The 18,403-nt window shown below is 45.7% G+C and overlaps 1 protein-coding gene across 1 annotated transcript in view; it reads left to right on the top strand.

Moving 5' to 3' along the window:
- The window catches only part of MTREX (Mtr4 exosome RNA helicase), a 149,493-nt gene that overhangs the window by 120,016 nt on the left and 11,074 nt on the right, over window positions 1–18,403 (top strand). Inside the window, exons 19-23 of the mRNA XM_077285025.1 lie at window positions 3,095–3,223; window positions 8,186–8,296; window positions 12,020–12,208; window positions 12,301–12,464; window positions 17,922–18,027. Coding sequence (XP_077141140.1) covers window positions 3,095–3,223; window positions 8,186–8,296; window positions 12,020–12,208; window positions 12,301–12,464; window positions 17,922–18,027 — 699 coding nt within the window. The remainder of the gene's footprint in view (window positions 1–3,094; window positions 3,224–8,185; window positions 8,297–12,019; window positions 12,209–12,300; window positions 12,465–17,921; window positions 18,028–18,403) is intronic.

The raw sequence follows: 18,403 nt of genomic DNA, 5'->3' as shown, positions 1-18,403 counted from the left end.
AAAAATCTGCGCAGAAATGCTGCAGATTTCAAAGAAGTGCATGTCACTTCTTTTGTGCGTTTCTGCAGCGTTTCTGCACCCCTCCATTAATAAAAATCTGCAGTGGTAAAATCTGCACTAAAAACGCATAAAAAACGCACCTGCGGATTCTGCCAGGAGATGCAGATTTAGTGCAGAAAATTCTGCACCACATTTCCTACGTGTGCACATAGCCTTAGGCTATGTGCACACGTAGGAAGGGCCCCTGCGGGTTCTCCCGCAGCGGATTTGATAAATCTGCAGGGCAAAACCGCTGCGGTTATCCCTGCAGATTTATCGCGGTTTGTTTTGCGGTTTCCGCTGCGGGTTTACTCCTATACTATTGATACTGCATATGCAGCATCAATAGTAATGTTAAAAATAATAAAAAATGGTTTATACTTACCCTCTGACGTCCCGATCTCCTGGGCGCTGCACGCGGCGGTCCGGTTCCAAAGATGCTGTGCGTGCAGCGCTGAGAGGTGAGTATATCATTATTTTTTATTTTATTTCTTTTTTTTTTACACAAATATGGTTCCCAGGGCCTGGAGGAGAGTCTCCTCTCCTCCGCCCCGGGTACCATCTGCACATTATCTGCTTACTTCCCGCATCGTGGGCACAGCCCCATGCGGGAAGTTAGCGGATCAATGCATTCCTATGGGTGCAGAATCGCAGCGATTCTGCACAAAGAAGTGACATGCTGCGGAATGTAAACCGCTGCGTTTCTGCGCGGTTTTTCCCGCAGCATGTGCACAGCGGATTGCGGTTTCCATAGGGTTTACATGTAAATGTAAACGCAATGGAAACTGCAGCGGACCCGCAGCTGCAGAAACGCTGCGGGTCCGCAGTAAAACCCGCAAAGTGTGAACATGGCCTTATACTCCGTTCCTGCGCTGAGGCTACTTTCACACTCACGTTTGGAGCCGCTACGGAGGGCTGTGGACTTCCTTCGTGAAGCCCCGCCCTCCGCCGCTAGCTCCGCCTATTTCTGCATGCGGCCGGCATGCGGCAGGTGTACCTATATTTAACATTAGGTACGCAGGTCGTGCCGCAGTATGCGGATGCTGCCGCATGCGTCGTTTTGACGATGCAGAGACCAGCGTAGGACGCAGCTCGTAGCAATTTTTTTTTTTTTCCACATCGTCAAAACGACGCATGCGGCAGCATCCACATACTGCGGCACGACCTGCGTACCTAATGTTAAATATAGGTACACAGGCTGCATGCCGGCCGCATGCAGAAATAGGCGGAGCTAGCGGCGGAGGGCGGGGCAACACGGAGGAAGTCCACAGCCCTCCGCAGCGGCTCCAAACGCAAGTGTGAAAGTAGCCTGAGTCTCCCTGGGCTCGCATGACAATGGCTGCAGGGCTGGCATGACAATGGCTGCAGGGCTGGCATGACAATGGCTGCAGGGCTGGCATGACGATGGCTGCAGGGCTGGCATGACAATGGCTGCAGGGCTGGCATGACAATGGCTGCAGGGCTGGCATGACAATGGCTGCAGGGCTGGCATGACAATGGCTGCAGGGCTCGCATGACAATGGCTGCAGGGCTCGCATGACAATGGCTGCAGGGCTCGCATGACAATGGCTGCAGGGCTCGCATGACAATGGCTGCAGGGCTCGCATGACATTGGCTGCAGGGCTCGCATGATATTGGGTACAGGGCTCGCATGACATTGGCTGCGGTATCTGTATCTGTGCAGTGCATGCCAGAACAGAAGGGATTATATGTAATGTGTATTATTTACCAGTGCGGTAGCCCCTCTGCTCTTAGGCCCCCATGGTTTAACCCCCAGAAACCGTAAGGATCTGATTCTTAACCAAATATCTTCTAGGAGATACTGAATTCTCGGTCACCTCCCTGACCCCATGATAACACTTCCAAAATGCTGCAGGGGCTCCGCAGACACGCAGGCTGCCATAACACGCGCTTTGTCTTCTAATGTTAGTAATTTGTGGAAAATAATTGGAAATGAGTAGAAATAGGATAGACACACTGGCGTTACTTTATGTGGGCGAATCTGAGCTTGTGCACCTGCAGGATGTCGGTGGCCAATAATAGCATCGATGGATGGAGCGAGCGCCGTGTGACCTGGTGCAAGAACGTAGAAAAGCTCCATATAATGGCCGAGGTGTTAATCACCTGCATTGTGTGCAGGCTGTGCGCCAGTAAGACTCCACAATGGTGCGTTACGTCTTCTGCTGTTAGGGTGACTGGTCAGAATATTCCCCAGCCAGGATACAGGGCACCAAACTGTACAATGGCTAAAGGAATTTTTCCAGGATTTTAAAACTGGCCCTTCCTCAGGGTGAACCATTAATATCTGTTCAGTGGGGTCCTCCAATAATTAGCAAAGCAAAAATCCCAGAGTCCTCTTCAGTGATTGCTTAGCTGTAGTGCTGTATGTATGTGTGGCAATGCCTGGTACTGCAGCTGAGTCACTAATGTAATGCATGTACACAAGGGCTCCACGAGCAGAATAGTGAGTGCAGCTCTGGGGTATAATACAGGATATAACTCAGGATCAGTAATGTAATGTATGTACACAGTGACTGCACCAGCAGAATAGTGAGTGCAGCTCTGGAGTATAATACAGGATGTAACTCAGGATCAGTAATGTAATGTATGTACACAGTGACTGCACCAGCAGAATAGTGAGTGCAGCTCTGGAGTATAATACAGGATGTAACTCAGGATAAGTAATGTATGTGCACTGTGACTACACCAGCAGAATAGTGAGTGCAGCTCTGGAGAATAACACAGAATGTAATGGTGCAGGAAATATTGCAATGTATATAAAATATGACTGTGAATATAGATTTTATATATAGATGTAAAATGGTAAATTGTGCTCAGATGTGAGTGTTGTTCAGTCCATGAAGCTGTAGAGCCGACATCTGGATGTCCTCAGAGTGCAGCATATAAACAGAAGAGCAGCTGAAACGTGGCTAAATTGTACTTTTAAGTAGGATGAATGTTGTGCTTCAAAGATTTGTTTCAATAAATGTCATAGTCCAGATTTTTTATTTTAAGTATCATGTAAGTGAATTTTGTTTTAATCCCTTCTCTTTAGCCAAACACTGGAGATCTGGATCCTATTTATGTGGTAGAAGTGCTGATTAACTGCTGTAAAGAGAGTGTTAAAAATGCTGCAACAGAGGCAGCGAAGCCGGCGAAACAGGATGAAAAGGGAGAAATGCAGGTACAGCGCGTAACTACAGGAATGGCGGCATGATCCGCGGCATGCCTCACAAAGCTCGTCTTGTAGAAAGCTCACACTAGTATGAGATGGGGCAGATTCTATGAAATTTGCTGTAAGTGAGAGCGGCAAAATGCCCACCTCACCCCAAAACTGATTGGGGGCGTAAATAGGTGCCAGGAGGGGAGATCAGACACCTTGGTGGCCGTACATATCACTGTGGATATCGGACTGCTTCATCCTCTTGTTTCCGGACAGATAAGATGCCTCCGGCATGATTGCGTATTGGTGGGCGGTTGGCAGGATAAGCTGTCGGCCGGCCACCATTTGGCGGAGTGCGATCTCTGGTGTGCGGCCTGCGGTGCGGAGATGTAGTTCTGTGTCCATCTCCACATTCAGCATAGACCTCTTCCTCTCCCGCACTGTCTGTAATACAGACCGGACAGATGGCGGCCGCTGGCACCTACACCGTGGCGTGTCTTCATCGCCTGGAGCTTGGCAGCAGACTGAGCCGCACATTTGGTTGCCACATGCTGAATGTAATTAATAAAGGCCGGAAGGATTCCCACATGTTCCCCAGCTCCTTCATCCTCTCCTGCTAATGCCGCCCTGTCCTGGTCTCTTCTTGGGCTCTGCTTTCATAGTGTGCACCATGTTATCATATTTACTTATTTCTTTTTTTTTTGCTCCATTGCATTTAAATTGAAATATTTTCTTTAAAATTATTGTGCTGTTTTGTGTCTACAGCTCCCCTGCAGGACTGTGTGTCTACATGGTTTCAGGTTTCCAACAAACCCTGTGTCATCTTATCTTAATATCCTTCTCTCTTCCATCCGCTATGTGTGAATAAAGGGTGCTCCGGTTTTAAGCTGCAAGTCTGCAGTCACTTGATGCGACTGCAGACTTGTGAACTCTCACATTGCGCTCACCATGCGTGCTTCACCGTGGGGGCGATTCGCTGGCATTATCAGGAGCGGGCGGTGTGCGATTTGCATACTTCTGACCACATTCCAACTAGACTGTATCCAGTTTCGCTCATGCAAGTCTGGTCGTCATGTGACTGCGTGTATGCAAATCATACATTTCACACTCTCGTCACCGGAGTATCCTCTCAGTACGCGCAATGTGAGGATTCACAAGTCTGCAGTCACATAAATATCTGATTCTGCAATAAATGGCAGGGAATTGGATGTAGACGTCCCTCCGAAAGTCTCAGGATTCCTCATGGTATAGTGATGTTTTTGTAGTGAGATCAATCTGGTTATAGTGTTCGAAAAGAGCCCACAGGACTCAAATAGGCAAAGTCCCTCTCTCTCCTATTTATTTAGTTTTTTTTTCTGTTTTTTTTACCTTTTGGGGAATTGGATACCGAGTAAAATCCAAATCGGACAGTTTGCTCTAGTTTCTCAATCACTAGATCAGTTAGGATAAACCCCGGTGTCGTCCTTGTGTCTCCACATTTTTAGGTTCTGTTCACACATGAGTGGTTTTGCGATCCATCCACCAATATGGCAGCTGATGTGCTACTGCACATGGGTAGCTGTCAACACACATCTCAGGTCCACACGGAATAAAATTGCAAATTGCAGCGTCCATCTGAACTGTGGTTTCCAGGGCCCATCGCCCTCCTCCTGTGACACATTCTCGGGGTGCCGATGGTCTGCACAGTAGCCAGGGGGGTCTGCTGAAGACTGTAAGCCTGGTGCTTTCATCTTGGAATTGTGATTTAAAAAGAGAAAACTCAGTAGTTTGACAATAAATGGCTTCACCCAACCACTAACCATGAGTGGAGAGAAAGTTTTGGTGTTATCATTCATATTCTCTGAAAAAAGGCCAAGAAAGCAAAAATTCTGCCGGGGTATGTAAACTTTTGAGCACAACTGTGTATATATATACATATATATATATCTAATATATAAAGCTGAATGTGTGTATATGTGTGTATGTATGTATGTATATGTGTATGTCCGGGATTGGCATCTGAACCGTCGCAGCTACAGGCACAAAATTTTGCACAGTCACACGTCTGGACCCCGAGAGCGTCAAAGCTATGTTGTGAGGTGAAATTTTAACCCCGCGCTTTCCAATTCACCAAACAATTTTGCCCCTATCTACATAATGGGGGAAAAAAATGAAAGGAAAAGTGTTGGAGGCAAATTAACAGCTGCCAGATGTGAACAACGGGGACTTAAAGAATGAGAGCGATGGCGCCAAAGAATATATACCGTACAGTTGCTAAGGTGGGGCCCCGACATGGGATAATCACCACACCACCACGGGGATATGAACACACACACAAAATGCGCCACACACTACCACGTGCTCGAACACATATACCACCCTCAGCGCACATTTCACCACACATACACCAACCTCGCCACATAAGTCGAAACACAAAAGTCGCCGCTCAAAACTTGCCACGCGCAAAACTCTCCACATGCAAAACTCGCCACACGTGCAAAACTCACCTCATGGAAACCTCGCCACACGCAAAACTTGCACACGCGGAAAAATTGCCACATGCACAAAAGTTGCAACACATGCAAAAGTTGCCTCACACAAAACTTGAACATAACTCAAAAGGCACCACACATAAAACTCGCCACGCGCAAAACTTGCCATGCGCAAAACTTGCTGCACACAACTTGCTACACTAACCTGTCACATGCAACTCGACACACAAAAAGTTGCTACACGCATGTCGCCACACAAAACTCATCTCACAAAAGTCGCTACATGCATGTCGCCACACGCAACTCAACACACACAACTTGACACACGAAACACGCCCTAAAACACACACAAGTCTGGTATTATCCTTCAAAAATAAAAATCTAATTAATAAGCAGACAAACTACAAGAGCAACAAATGTACCATATAGGAATCCGGCAGCTGTCAGTCACATGACCAGTCTATTATGTGTATGTGTGAGCTAATATATACTGCCAGGGGGTGGGCTTACTGTTGGCTGGGGATTTATCAGGCTGCCAATTTAGCTTACAAATACTGAGGTAAAAATACTGACCAAATAACGTGTGAACGCACACAATCTCGCCCCCCACCACATCACCACACACAATCCCGCCCCCCACCACATTACCACACATAATCCCGCCCCCACCACATTACCACACATAATCCCGCCCCCCACCCCATTACCACACACAATAATGCCCCCCACCCCATTACCACACACAATGCCGCCCCCCCACCACATCACCACACACAATCCCCCCACCACATTACCACACACAATCCCGCCCCCCCCCACCCCATTATCACACACAATCCCGCCCCCCACCACATCACCACACATAATCCCGCCCCCCACCACATCACCACACATAATCCCGCCCCCCCACCACATCACCACACATAATCCCGCCCCCCCACCACATCACCACACATAATTCCGCCCCCCACCACATTACTACACATAATCCCGCCCCCACATTACCACACACAATCCCGCCCCCCACCACATTACCACAGATAATCCCGCCCCCCCACTACATTACCACAGATAATCCCGACCCCCCACCACATTACCACACATAATCCCGCCCCCACCACATTACCACACATAATCCCGCCCCCACCACATCACCGCACATAATCCCGCCCCCACCACATTACTGCACATAATCCCTCGCCCCCTCCACATCATTACACATAATCCCGCCCCCTCCACATCACCACAGATAATCCCGCCCCCCCACCACATCACCACAGATAATCCCGCCCCCCACCACATTACCACACACAATCCCACCCCCACCACATTACCACACACAATCCCGCCCCCCACCACATCACCACACACAATCCCGCCCCCCACCACATTACCACAGATAATCCTGCCCCCCGCCACATCGCCACACATAATCCCGCCCCCCACCACATTGCCACAGATAATCCCGCCCCCCACCACATTACCACACACAATCCCGCCCCCACCACATCACCACAGATAATCCCGCCCCCCACCACATCACCACACACAATCCCGCCCCCCACCACATCACCCCACACAATCCCGCCCCCCACCACATCACCACAGATAATCCCGCCCCCCACCACATTACCACACATAATCCCGCCCCCACCACATCACCACACACAATCCCGCCCCCCACCACATCACCCCACACAATCCCGCCCCCCACCACATCACCACAGATAATCCCGCCCCCCACCACATCATTAAACGTAATACTTCCCCCCACCACATTACCACAGATAATCCCGCCCCCCACCACATTACCACAATTATTATTAACTTCATTTTAAGTTAATTTACCACCTGCGTAAGCGCTATTGAATCTTGTCATTATTTACTTGAATCACCATCAGCGCTAATTAGATAGCAATGAGCGTGCCGAGCGTTAGCTGGCTGGAAACAGCTAGTGTATAATATAGAGATGTAATTACTGCCGCCATGTGAAGCTGCATACACACATACCACAGTTGTGGAGATTTGCACACACCATATAACAATGAGTGTATATCGCTACCCACAGGCTGTTGTAACCCATCAGTTGCCCTTCCGTGTGGCCATTTGGGTGTGACTTGCCCCCTATCGCCATCTTCTCCACACACATTTGACCCATGTAGATCGCTGCGTCTGCTCTGTAAGCGCCGGACCACTGTATACACAATCCCCAGCAGTCACACGTCAGGGCTCAGATTTGATCCACTCCAGACCCGATTGTGCTTACAAGGACCTGGTGGAACCTTTCTAGAGCAGTTATCCCCTGAATATAGGAGGAAAACACTTCTGTGAAATGCCTACACGCTAAATATCTGTTTTTGAGAAGGTGCCTGACCCTACTTACCTGAGTGTAGGATCATGTATGGGATATGGAGTGATGACCAGACTGGGTGTCAGTATATGTGAAGGCCGCTATATGTAGGATTTATTTTTATGAACATTAATAGTGGTGACTTCTTGTACTTCTTTGCAGGTTGTTCCAGTTTTGCTGCATTTGCTGTCTGCAATCAGTAGTGTCCGTCTGTATATCCCCAAGGATCTCAGACCTCTTGACAACAGACAGAGTGTGTTAAAGTCCATACAGGTAATATATAAAGAGATGGTGACTTCTGAAGTCTCTTCTCACGAGATCACTTGGTTTTGTTTTGATATGATCTAATAGGTGTAAACAGTCAATGCATTTTTTACAAATTTTGCATAAATCCATAGGACAGGCGAATAAGATAAACTTTATAATATTTCTTAGCAGAGAAATCTGCTTCTTTCTCCACTTTGGAGCCACTTCTTCCCCCTCCCCCACCTTTTGAACTCCTCATCCACTGTGGGGGAAAGACAGTCCAAATCCATCTTATTTAAAAGAAGATTGATGAGGAACTCAGTGAGGTGTCAGGTTACACCTCCTAATATACTCTTTGGAGAGGGGAAAGGGGTATGAGGAGCAGAGTGAGGAAACAAGCAAAGGAAGAAACAGGCAGATGGTGCTGAAGTTAGTGAGCAACTTATTTAATTCCATCTCCACAGCTCATTACTACGGAGTAATGACTTCTCAACTGCTTCTTAAAATATCCTTAACAGAGGAAGAAAAGCAGGAATCCCTCTGTTTTTTGTTCTACATGCAACAGAGATGTATGAGTGAAATGAACACAGCTAGCTTCTACCCACTAGCTCAGATAGATCTCAAAATCTAGAGAGTGCCCGCAGTGGGGAAAACTGATGAGAACGCAAGATATAATGGCAAGTAGTGTTATTCGTCATGTACACTTTGTAATGAACACGCACCTCAGTCACTGACAGTCAGTGCGGGAAGCTGACGGTGAGGGACGTGACAGACATCGGAATGTGAGTATGTAGTGTTTTTTTTTTTTTTTACATTTACAATGGTAACCAGGGTAAACATCGAGTTACTAAGCGCGGCCCTGCGCTTAGTAACCCGATGTTTACCCTGGTTACAAGCGAACACATCGCTGGATCGGTGTCACACACACCGATCCAGCGATGACAGCGGGTGATCCAGCGACGAAAGAAAGTTTCAAACGATCTGCTACGACGTACGATTCTCAGCAGGGTCCCTGATCGCAGTAGCGTGTCAGACACAGCGAGATCGTATGGATATCGCTGGAACGTCACGAATCGTGCCGTCGTAGCAACCAAAGTGCCACTGTGTGACGGTACCCTTAGTGATGTCCTCCTGGCCACCATTACTGACGGCTGCCTGTATTACTGCATACAACATAGGATTGCAGATCAGGACTCCTGGAAAACCGAGTAAGGCAAAGATCAGACGAGTGTATTAAAAAAAAAATTTGTCCAGTGTTCATCCAGAAAACTAATAACATTGTATAAAACCAGCACAGATTTATCTCAACTACAACCCCACAGCACTGGTCACTACTGAGCATGTGCATAAAGTGCAGCACAGATTTATCTCAACTACAACCCCACAACACTGGTCACTACTGAGCATGTGCATAAAGTGTAGCACAGATTCGTCTCAACTAAAGGCTGAGATCCTGAGATCAGGAGCAGAACAGACATTTATAGGACATTTCATAACTTTCCCAAATTCTTATGAAAACATTTACACCACATCCTGCATTGTACTACTAAATCAAATTTATTATATATTTTCGTACATCTTATGCCAACTGCAACTCCAACTCCACCAAAATGGACTCCAACTCCACAACCCTTGTATCCGTATGGGATCCAATTTATTTTTTATTTCTATGTTTTTTGCACATCCATAGCCTTGGATAGGCGAGAAACATCAAAAATACGGATAATGGTGAATGCTGTAATTTTTTTTTTTTACATGCAGACATTTTGTTGAAAAAAAAAAAAATCTGAACAGCCCCAATGAGTAAGAATTCGCTTGAGTGCCATGGTTTTGTTTTTTTTACGTAGAGCTCATGGTCCAAACATACTGTTATATAAACGTAGCCTTAGGTTACTGAGCGGGGCATAACTGATGACACCCAGCTTTCCCAGGAACAGATGTAGCGAGGCCTTTGTGCTATAGTGCTCTAATGGAGGTAGTGATTGACTGACTAGTCTGTGGAGAACGCCAGCTGGATGGAAGGCCCTTGTTTGTGGAGTGGAGAAACATTGGCAGATGCTCCGTAAATAAACGTGTGAGTTAGTACAGCCCGTGCCACCCATGTCTCCGGGGAGCGGTCCTCCCCTCGCAGCATAGACATGTGTGGTATGTCGTCCTGTTTGCCAAAGGCAAATAAAGATCCCTATTAAAGATCCTAAAGTAAAACGTAACTTTTACTCAAATTCAAAGGGGACCCACGTTTAAAAATACAGGACTTGTGTATGAGTAGTAATTATGCCACTCGAGTAACCTCTTGGTGACATAAGTTCTAGTGCGTATGCAGCCTGCTGATTATTGCACTGCCATTACTGGCTTTAATAAGCAAGGATGTATTAGCATTTGCGAACTAGTGACACCAGCCTGCCCACCTTAGTTGCCTATCATAGTCGGCTCAACCTCATCCCTGTGAAGTAGTTCCCTACCCAGAGCTATAAGGATCCTACAGTTAGATCCACGTGAAGGCTTTTTGGGTCCCAGAGGGTATTGGAGCATAGTAAGCTCTATTAATACCGATCGCTCCAACTTTCCATTACTTAATTGGTAAGAGTGATATGAGCACTTAATCGATGGTATTCCATAGATATATCGTCCAATTGCTTATCATAGCAGGTTCTAACCTATAGGATCATACAGTCGGATCCATTAGGGTTATTCATAGGATACCGCTATATTTCTTATCTATGTAGAGCTTTAACCTATCGATTATGTCTTCATAGCTTGCTAGGCTTCACTCATCACACAATGTCATGCTATTTAAAATTAAGCAGCCATTAGCCTCCCTAACATGTTTCACCTTGCTGCGTCATCAGGGGTTGAGACTATACTATATCAGCTATATCATTACCTATATCATATCATTATCAGCCATAAGGTCCCGAATATACTCTTAAAGGTGCATTTACACCTGTCAACTATAAGGTTTACCACCGCCAATATACAAGATGATCAGTGGTTGTTATAGAGGGTGCTGACCAGAATTCTGTATGTACAGACTGATCATTGTTGTGTTTGTTCTCTGCACATAGCATATCATCTCTTGTTGAAACAGTTTGATGTGCTGCCGATAACAATGATTTTAATGCAGATATGAATGATCGCATCACTCGATGGTCGGGCGTCGTGCTCGTTTGTATGGTGATTGCCGACATGTTTACACAAGGAGATAATTGCTGATTATGGGTTCGACTGACTGAGCCGTTACATTTTTTCCTAAGCCTAAGATTATAAACGTGCTATACCTGTCTCCAGAATGCTCATTCTGACTTTCCCCAAGCGTTCATGTATTTTGAATGAGAAGATGCGACCCGCCGCCCCCAGACATCCCATGCGATGACTTGTTTCCCTGTGAAACAAAGGATCAGCTGCCCATAGTCTAATGTGGATAACCACTTTTAGCGACTTTTGCCACTTCTGTAATTTGAGGATACTATTGAACACTTATTTTCTCGCCAACGAGACTGCAATTTGAGTTACTTTTGATTTATTGACTGCGGCAAGCTCTATTTGCTATGCAGCATACTGCCTCTCGGTGCCTCCCAGACTTGTTTTAGGCTCCTCCCACTCAGGAAGGCATAGAGAACATGGGAGGTAATGTGTCGGAGACCTACATTATTTTGAGTTTTGAAAGATAAGGCAGTTTGTGTCAACGATCGAGACCAATACGGGTAACGACTGCGTTCCCATAACTCTCTCCTTCTCATCTATTTCCAGGAGGTGCAGAAACGCTTTCCGGATGGCGTGCCGCTACTGGATCCCATTGATGATATGGGCATTAAGGATCCAGGCCTTAAAAAAGTCATTCAGAAAACCGAAGCCTTTGAACACCGGATGTATTCTCACCCTCTCAACAACGACCCCAATCTGGAGTCCGCGTACAAGCTGTGTGAGAAGAAAGCCCAGGTACGACGATGAATCTTTCCATTTGCCACATTTGGGTTTGTCTCCTACACTGATTTTTGTAGATGTGTGTAATTGTTGGTCTTGACTTGCAGATTGCAGTGGACATCCGAACAGCGAGGCGCGAGCTGAAGAAAGCGCGCACGGTGTTACAGATGGATGAGCTGAAGTGCAGGAAGCGCGTGCTGAGACGCATGGGCTTCGCCTCCTCCTCTGATGTTATTGAGATGAAGGGACGAGTGGCCTGCGAAATTAGCAGGTGACACTTTTTATTTTCATAACCCAGTTCTCCCAGTTTTTGGCTATGGCAAAAGAGACGTCCTAAGAATGGCCACTAGGACAAAAAAGTGATGCTCTGGTACCAGGGAACTGCTATTCTTGCCACAACCACTCAGGCATTTTCCCTGTAGTAGCATGATATCTGGATGTTAGCGGAGGGCTCCAAGGGAGGGACATCATCTATCTCTATATGACCTGAAGGGATATAATCTGTTCTGCTGTTATCTTCGCAGAGAACGCCTTTAAAACTGGATTATACACAATTGCCTAGCCTTATAATGCGCCCTTAGTATGTCAGATGATTGAGGGGATGTCAGACACTTACCGATCATCGGAACTAGAGGTGAGACAGTGTCCAGTACTGGAGCTCAGGCCATCATGGGAAGGTGAAAGCTCTGCCAGACATGGACTCTGCTCCAGACTTCAGCATTACCGGCCTTCATTCTGCTGAGTCGTGAGGGTCCTTGTGGCGGGACTCCCCATAAGTGTAACCTCCCAGAAAACACCTTAATGAACTAAACCAGTGCAGTAATTATCCCGATATAAAACTAGCATGAGGGTCACCAGAAGATAGAATGTACATAAACAAGAGCGTCAGTAAATAACTGCACATTACGACTCAATGATACATGGCTAATAAGGAGAAACAAGAGTCAAATGAACTAAACAAAAGAGTACCATAAAATTATATTTATTGAAAATTTGTAAGACACTAAAAAACATCATATATAATAGTATTACAAAAGTGAAATAGTGACTACATCATAGTGCGCCAATAGTTCCAGATACATAGGACAGAACTCTAATATCCAAATTATGGTAACTGCAGTTTATATCACATGTATGACAGCAGTTAATTTGTATGTGTGCTCACATGTGTGAAATAGTGGTAAAAACATCCTCCACTATACAGCACACCATACATAGTCATACCGCATTTACCATATCACAACCAAATACATAAACGTATTATAGTACAAGGATAAATTACCCATAGATGTCTGTGATGGTCCGTCCTAGTCCTGGATACGTGCCCCGACGCGCGTTTCGCGTTGGTAAGTGACCGCTTCCTCAGGGGGTGTGGCTAATAAGGCATCCCAGCCCATCTTATATAGTGACTGAGTTGATTCATGTGACCATATTATTGATAACCGGTGCGTTAGTGTGAGCCGCAAGAGGACGCCGCCGCCGTATCCAAGCCCTACCCCATGTGACTAGATCCCTGTCACGTGAGCGGGTCGGCGCCACGCCCACAACACGCAACAGGGAATCGCCACCAGGAGATAGGCGCAGAACAGCAAGCAACGTGCACCCGCGCATAAAGTGACAAGTGCTTTGTGCCAACGTAAGTATATCCAGAATAGGATATATAAGTGAACAATATAAATAACAAAGTAAATAACAAATGCTGGGTAACTGCGCATGCGTACAGCACCAGTCTATCGCATGAAAATATCACAACCTGGTGCTCCACCGGACAGCATCCACATACTCCGGAGATTGACAAAGTGAGAACGCGCAGTAACACAGCAAAAATAAGTGAAATACAAAAAATAATAATATACTATAAATATGATGCAAAACCACATTAACACTTGAGCTGACAACATCAAAACACTAAAATATGCTAAAGATATGAATAGACAAACTTTACTGGAGGACATTACATGAAAAAATGGATTCCATAACCTAAATATGAATGCATCATAGTCAGGATCAGTGGGACAAGTCCATACGTTGGTATTTTCCAGACAGGGGAATTTTTGTGCTTCATAACCTCATATAAATCCACCCCAATATTCGGATGTTCACCTCGTCTCAAGGCCTTAGTTATATTCATCCATATTCTGTTCTTACTCCGTCCATTCCCAGTCACGAGAGTCTCATAGACATAATCAAAAGCATAAACACACTAAAAATATGAAAGACAAGAATACCAAATTAAAAACTGACAGGCAGATGGCAAAGAAAAACAGGGTAGGCAATTCCTGGACTCAAATTTTTAGAGGAAAGAAGAAAATCCATGTGTCTCATTAAGGCCATTAGGTGTAAGGGTACCAAGGGTGGTGATCAAGCGACACTCGCGTTGTGCCAAGATACGCTTGATATCACCACCCCTGATACCGCATTGGATATGGTCGATCCCACGTGCCATAAATGATTTGGGATTGCAATCATGATACTGCCTATAGTGGCGTGGTATGGTCTTCAATTTTGATGGATCTATTACCCCTTTTGCCGCCACTATATCACGTACGTGTTCTCTTTCTGGGGTTCTGGAAGAGGGGAATTTAAAAACCTCTTTCTGGGGTTCTGGGAGAGGGGAACTTTTGGGGAGGGGGGGCCGCAGGCCGCGGACCATGTGCAGTGCTGGCTGCGCTATATCGATGACCTGTTCATTATATGGCAGGGGCCCGAGGACACGCTACATGAATTTATGAAACAATTGAATAGCAACTCACTTAACATCAAATTAACGTATCAGGTGAGTAAGATTGATGTGGACTTCCTGGACATCAAAATTGAGGTTGATGGTCAACGTAATTTACAAACTGATGTGTTCAGGAAGTCCACCTCGGTCAACTCCCTGTTACATGCGGACTCGGGTCACCCTTATAGTACCATCTCAGCCATCCCAGTTGGTCAGCATCTCAGGATGAAGCGGATCTGCTCTTCTGATACTAAGTTTGAGATCCAGGCGGCGGATCTCAAGGTTAGATTTCAAAATCGGGGATACAGCAACAGGAACATTAGAAAGGGTTACCTGAGAGCCAAATCTATTTCACGTGATGATCTATTGTGCTCTAAAGGTAACTTTAATAAGAAGAAGTGTGAACAACAGGACATTGTACGGTTCATCTCCACTTTCAATGGAGAGTGGAATACGATGAGGAGTTGCCTCCAAAAACATTGGGGTATCCTCAAGAGTGATCCTTTACTCTCCAAATACCTTCATGAATACCCCTCCATGACCGCTAGGAGGAGTAAAAATCTGAGGGATTTACTAGTGTCCAGCCACTATGTTCCTAAACGTATGGGATTTAATTTTGGATCCAGTGGGCCATCTAGGGGCTGTTTTCCGTGTGGTGGTTGCATATCGTGTCCCAATATCAGCCGTACTACCACTTTTGAATCTGTGGATGGTGAAAGGATTTTCACTATGAATCATCACATTACGTGCAACACCACACAGGTCATATATTACGCTGTATGTGGATGTCCTAAGGTCTATATTGGACTTACATCTCGCCGACTTGGCACACGTGTACGAGAACACGTACGTGATATAGTGGCGGCAAAAGGGGTAATAGATCCATCAAAATTGAAGACCATACCACGCCACTATAGGCAGTATCATGATTGCAATCCCAAATCATTTATGGCACGTGGGATCGACCATATCCAATGCGGTATCAGGGGTGGTGATATCAAGCGTATCTTGGCACAACGCGAGTGTCGCTTGATCACCACCCTTGGTACCCTTACACCTAATGGCCTTAATGAGACACATGGATTTTCTTCTTTCCTCTAAAAATTTGAGTCCAGGAATTGCCTACCCTGTTTTTCTTTGCCATCTGCCTGTCAGTTTTTAATTTGGTATTCTTGTCTTTCATATTTTTAGTGTGTTTATGCTTTTGATTATGTCTATGAGACTCTCGTGACTGGGAATGGACGGAGTAAGAACAGAATATGGATGAATATAACTAAGGCCTTGAGACGAGGTGAACATCCGAATATTGGGGTGGATTTATATGAGGTTATGAAGCACAAAAATTCCCCTGTCTGGAAAATACCAACGTATGGACTTGTCCCACTGATCCTGACTATGATGCATTCATATTTAGGTTATGGAATCCATTTTTTCATGTAATGTCCTCCAGTAAAGTTTGTCTATTCATATCTTTAGCATATTTTAGTGTTTTGATGTTGTCAGCTCAAGTGTTAATGTGGTTTTGCATCATATTTATAGTATATTATTATTTTTTGTATTTCACTTATTTTTGCTGTGTTACTGCGCGTTCTCACTTTGTCAATCTCCGGAGTATGTGGATGCTGTCCGGTGGAGCACCAGGTTGTGATATTTTCATGCGATAGACTGGTGCTGTACGCATGCGCAGTTACCCAGCATTTGTTATTTACTTTGTTATTTATATTGTTCACTTATATATCCTATTCTGGATATACTTACGTTGGCACAAAGCACTTGTCACTTTATGCGCGGGTGCACGTTGCTTGCTGTTCTGCGCCTATCTCCTGGTGGCGATTCCCTGTTGCGTGTTGTGGGCGTGGCGCCGACCCGCTCACGTGACGGGGATCTAGTCACATGGGGTAGGGCTTGGATACGACGGCGGCGTCCTCTTGCGGCTCACACTAACGCACCGGTTATCAATAATATGGTCACATGAATCAACTCAGTCACTATATAAGATGGGCTGGGATGCCTTATTAGCCACACCCCCTGAGGAAGCGGTCACTTACCAACGCGAAACGCGCGTCGGGGCACGTATCCAGGACTAGGACGGACCATCACAGACATCTATGGGTAATTTATCCTTGTACTATAATACGTTTATGTCTTTGGTTGTGATATGGTAAATGCGGTATGACTATGTATGGTGTGCTGTATAGTGGAGGATGTTTTTACCACTATTTCACACATGTGAGCACACATACAAATAAACTGCTGTCACACATGTGATATAAACTGCAGTTACCATAATTTGGATATTAGAGTTCTGTCCTATGTATCTGGAACTATTGGCGCACTATGATGTAGTCACTATTTCACTTTTGTAATACTATTATATATGATGTTTTTTAGTGTCTTACAAATTTTCAATAAATATAATTTTATGGTACTCTTTTGTTTAGTTCATTTGACTCTTGTTTCTCCTTATTAGCCAGAAGATAGAATGTGTTGCAGGCGCCATACAGAGACATGTGTCCGTTTCTCCCCATATCTCGCCCTCGCCCCCCGCCGTCCAGCCCTCGCCGGCCCATGATTAATGAACATTTATGCCACTCTCCTGGTCTGTGTGAGCTCCACATGCCGCTATAAACAGCAGCCTTACCTCTGCATGATCAGAAGGGCAGTAGGACAGAAGCCGGACACATATCATGGGATAATGCGTTGCTCCTGCAATCACTCCCAACCTCCGTGCAGTGCTTACAAGCGAGACTGCAGCAGTGGCTGGTCGCCCAGACAGCAAGCAGTAAGCTATTACCTAGAGATTTGGAGAGAACAGGGCAAAATATTTAAAGACGGCAAAGTTGTTTGTTTTCTGCAGACACATGGTAAATGTACACCTAAAAAGATGGCATTAACCCTTTATTGTATACTATAACTTGGTGTAGAAGATGAGTGATTTCAGAACGTGCCGTTGAGGTTTCGCAGATGAGGGCAGTGTATAATTCGGTGATCTTTGTGTCCTCCCAGTGCTGACGAGCTGCTCCTTACCGAGATGATGTTTAATGGACTTTTTAATGACCTGACGGCAGAACAAGCGACCGCCCTGCTCAGCTGCTTCGTGTTCCAGGAGAATGTAAGTTAGGTTCCCAGGCTGTACGGCTCAGGACTGAAAAGTCCCATTTGTTTGCTCTTCTCGTTGTTTATTTCAGTTATATAAATGTTACATTTGCAGTGGATTCTGTGTTCCGTTTCACTAAGCTACGAGGAATAAGGAGAAGTTGCTGTGTAAAACCTCCTTTTTTGGTGTCGTGGAGTGGAGAGGAGACCATGTACACAGCCATCTCCCAACTCATGTGCAATAGTCTAGACATCTGCGTGCGTTTCAGTTTCTAGACCGTCCGTCAGAGAACTTAAAATAAAACCCCTTTAAATGGCATATTTCAGTGTATTAAGGGGATTTGGGGGGACTCAGTCTTGGAGGAGGCCCAGGATGGCTCACCTGTGTTCTA

The sequence above is a fragment of the Ranitomeya variabilis genome, chromosome 1 (assembly GCF_051348905.1).
Source record: "Ranitomeya variabilis isolate aRanVar5 chromosome 1, aRanVar5.hap1, whole genome shotgun sequence".
Lineage (NCBI taxonomy): Eukaryota > Metazoa > Chordata > Amphibia > Anura > Dendrobatidae > Ranitomeya > Ranitomeya variabilis.
This window is presented reverse-complemented; position numbering and strand designations above follow the sequence as displayed.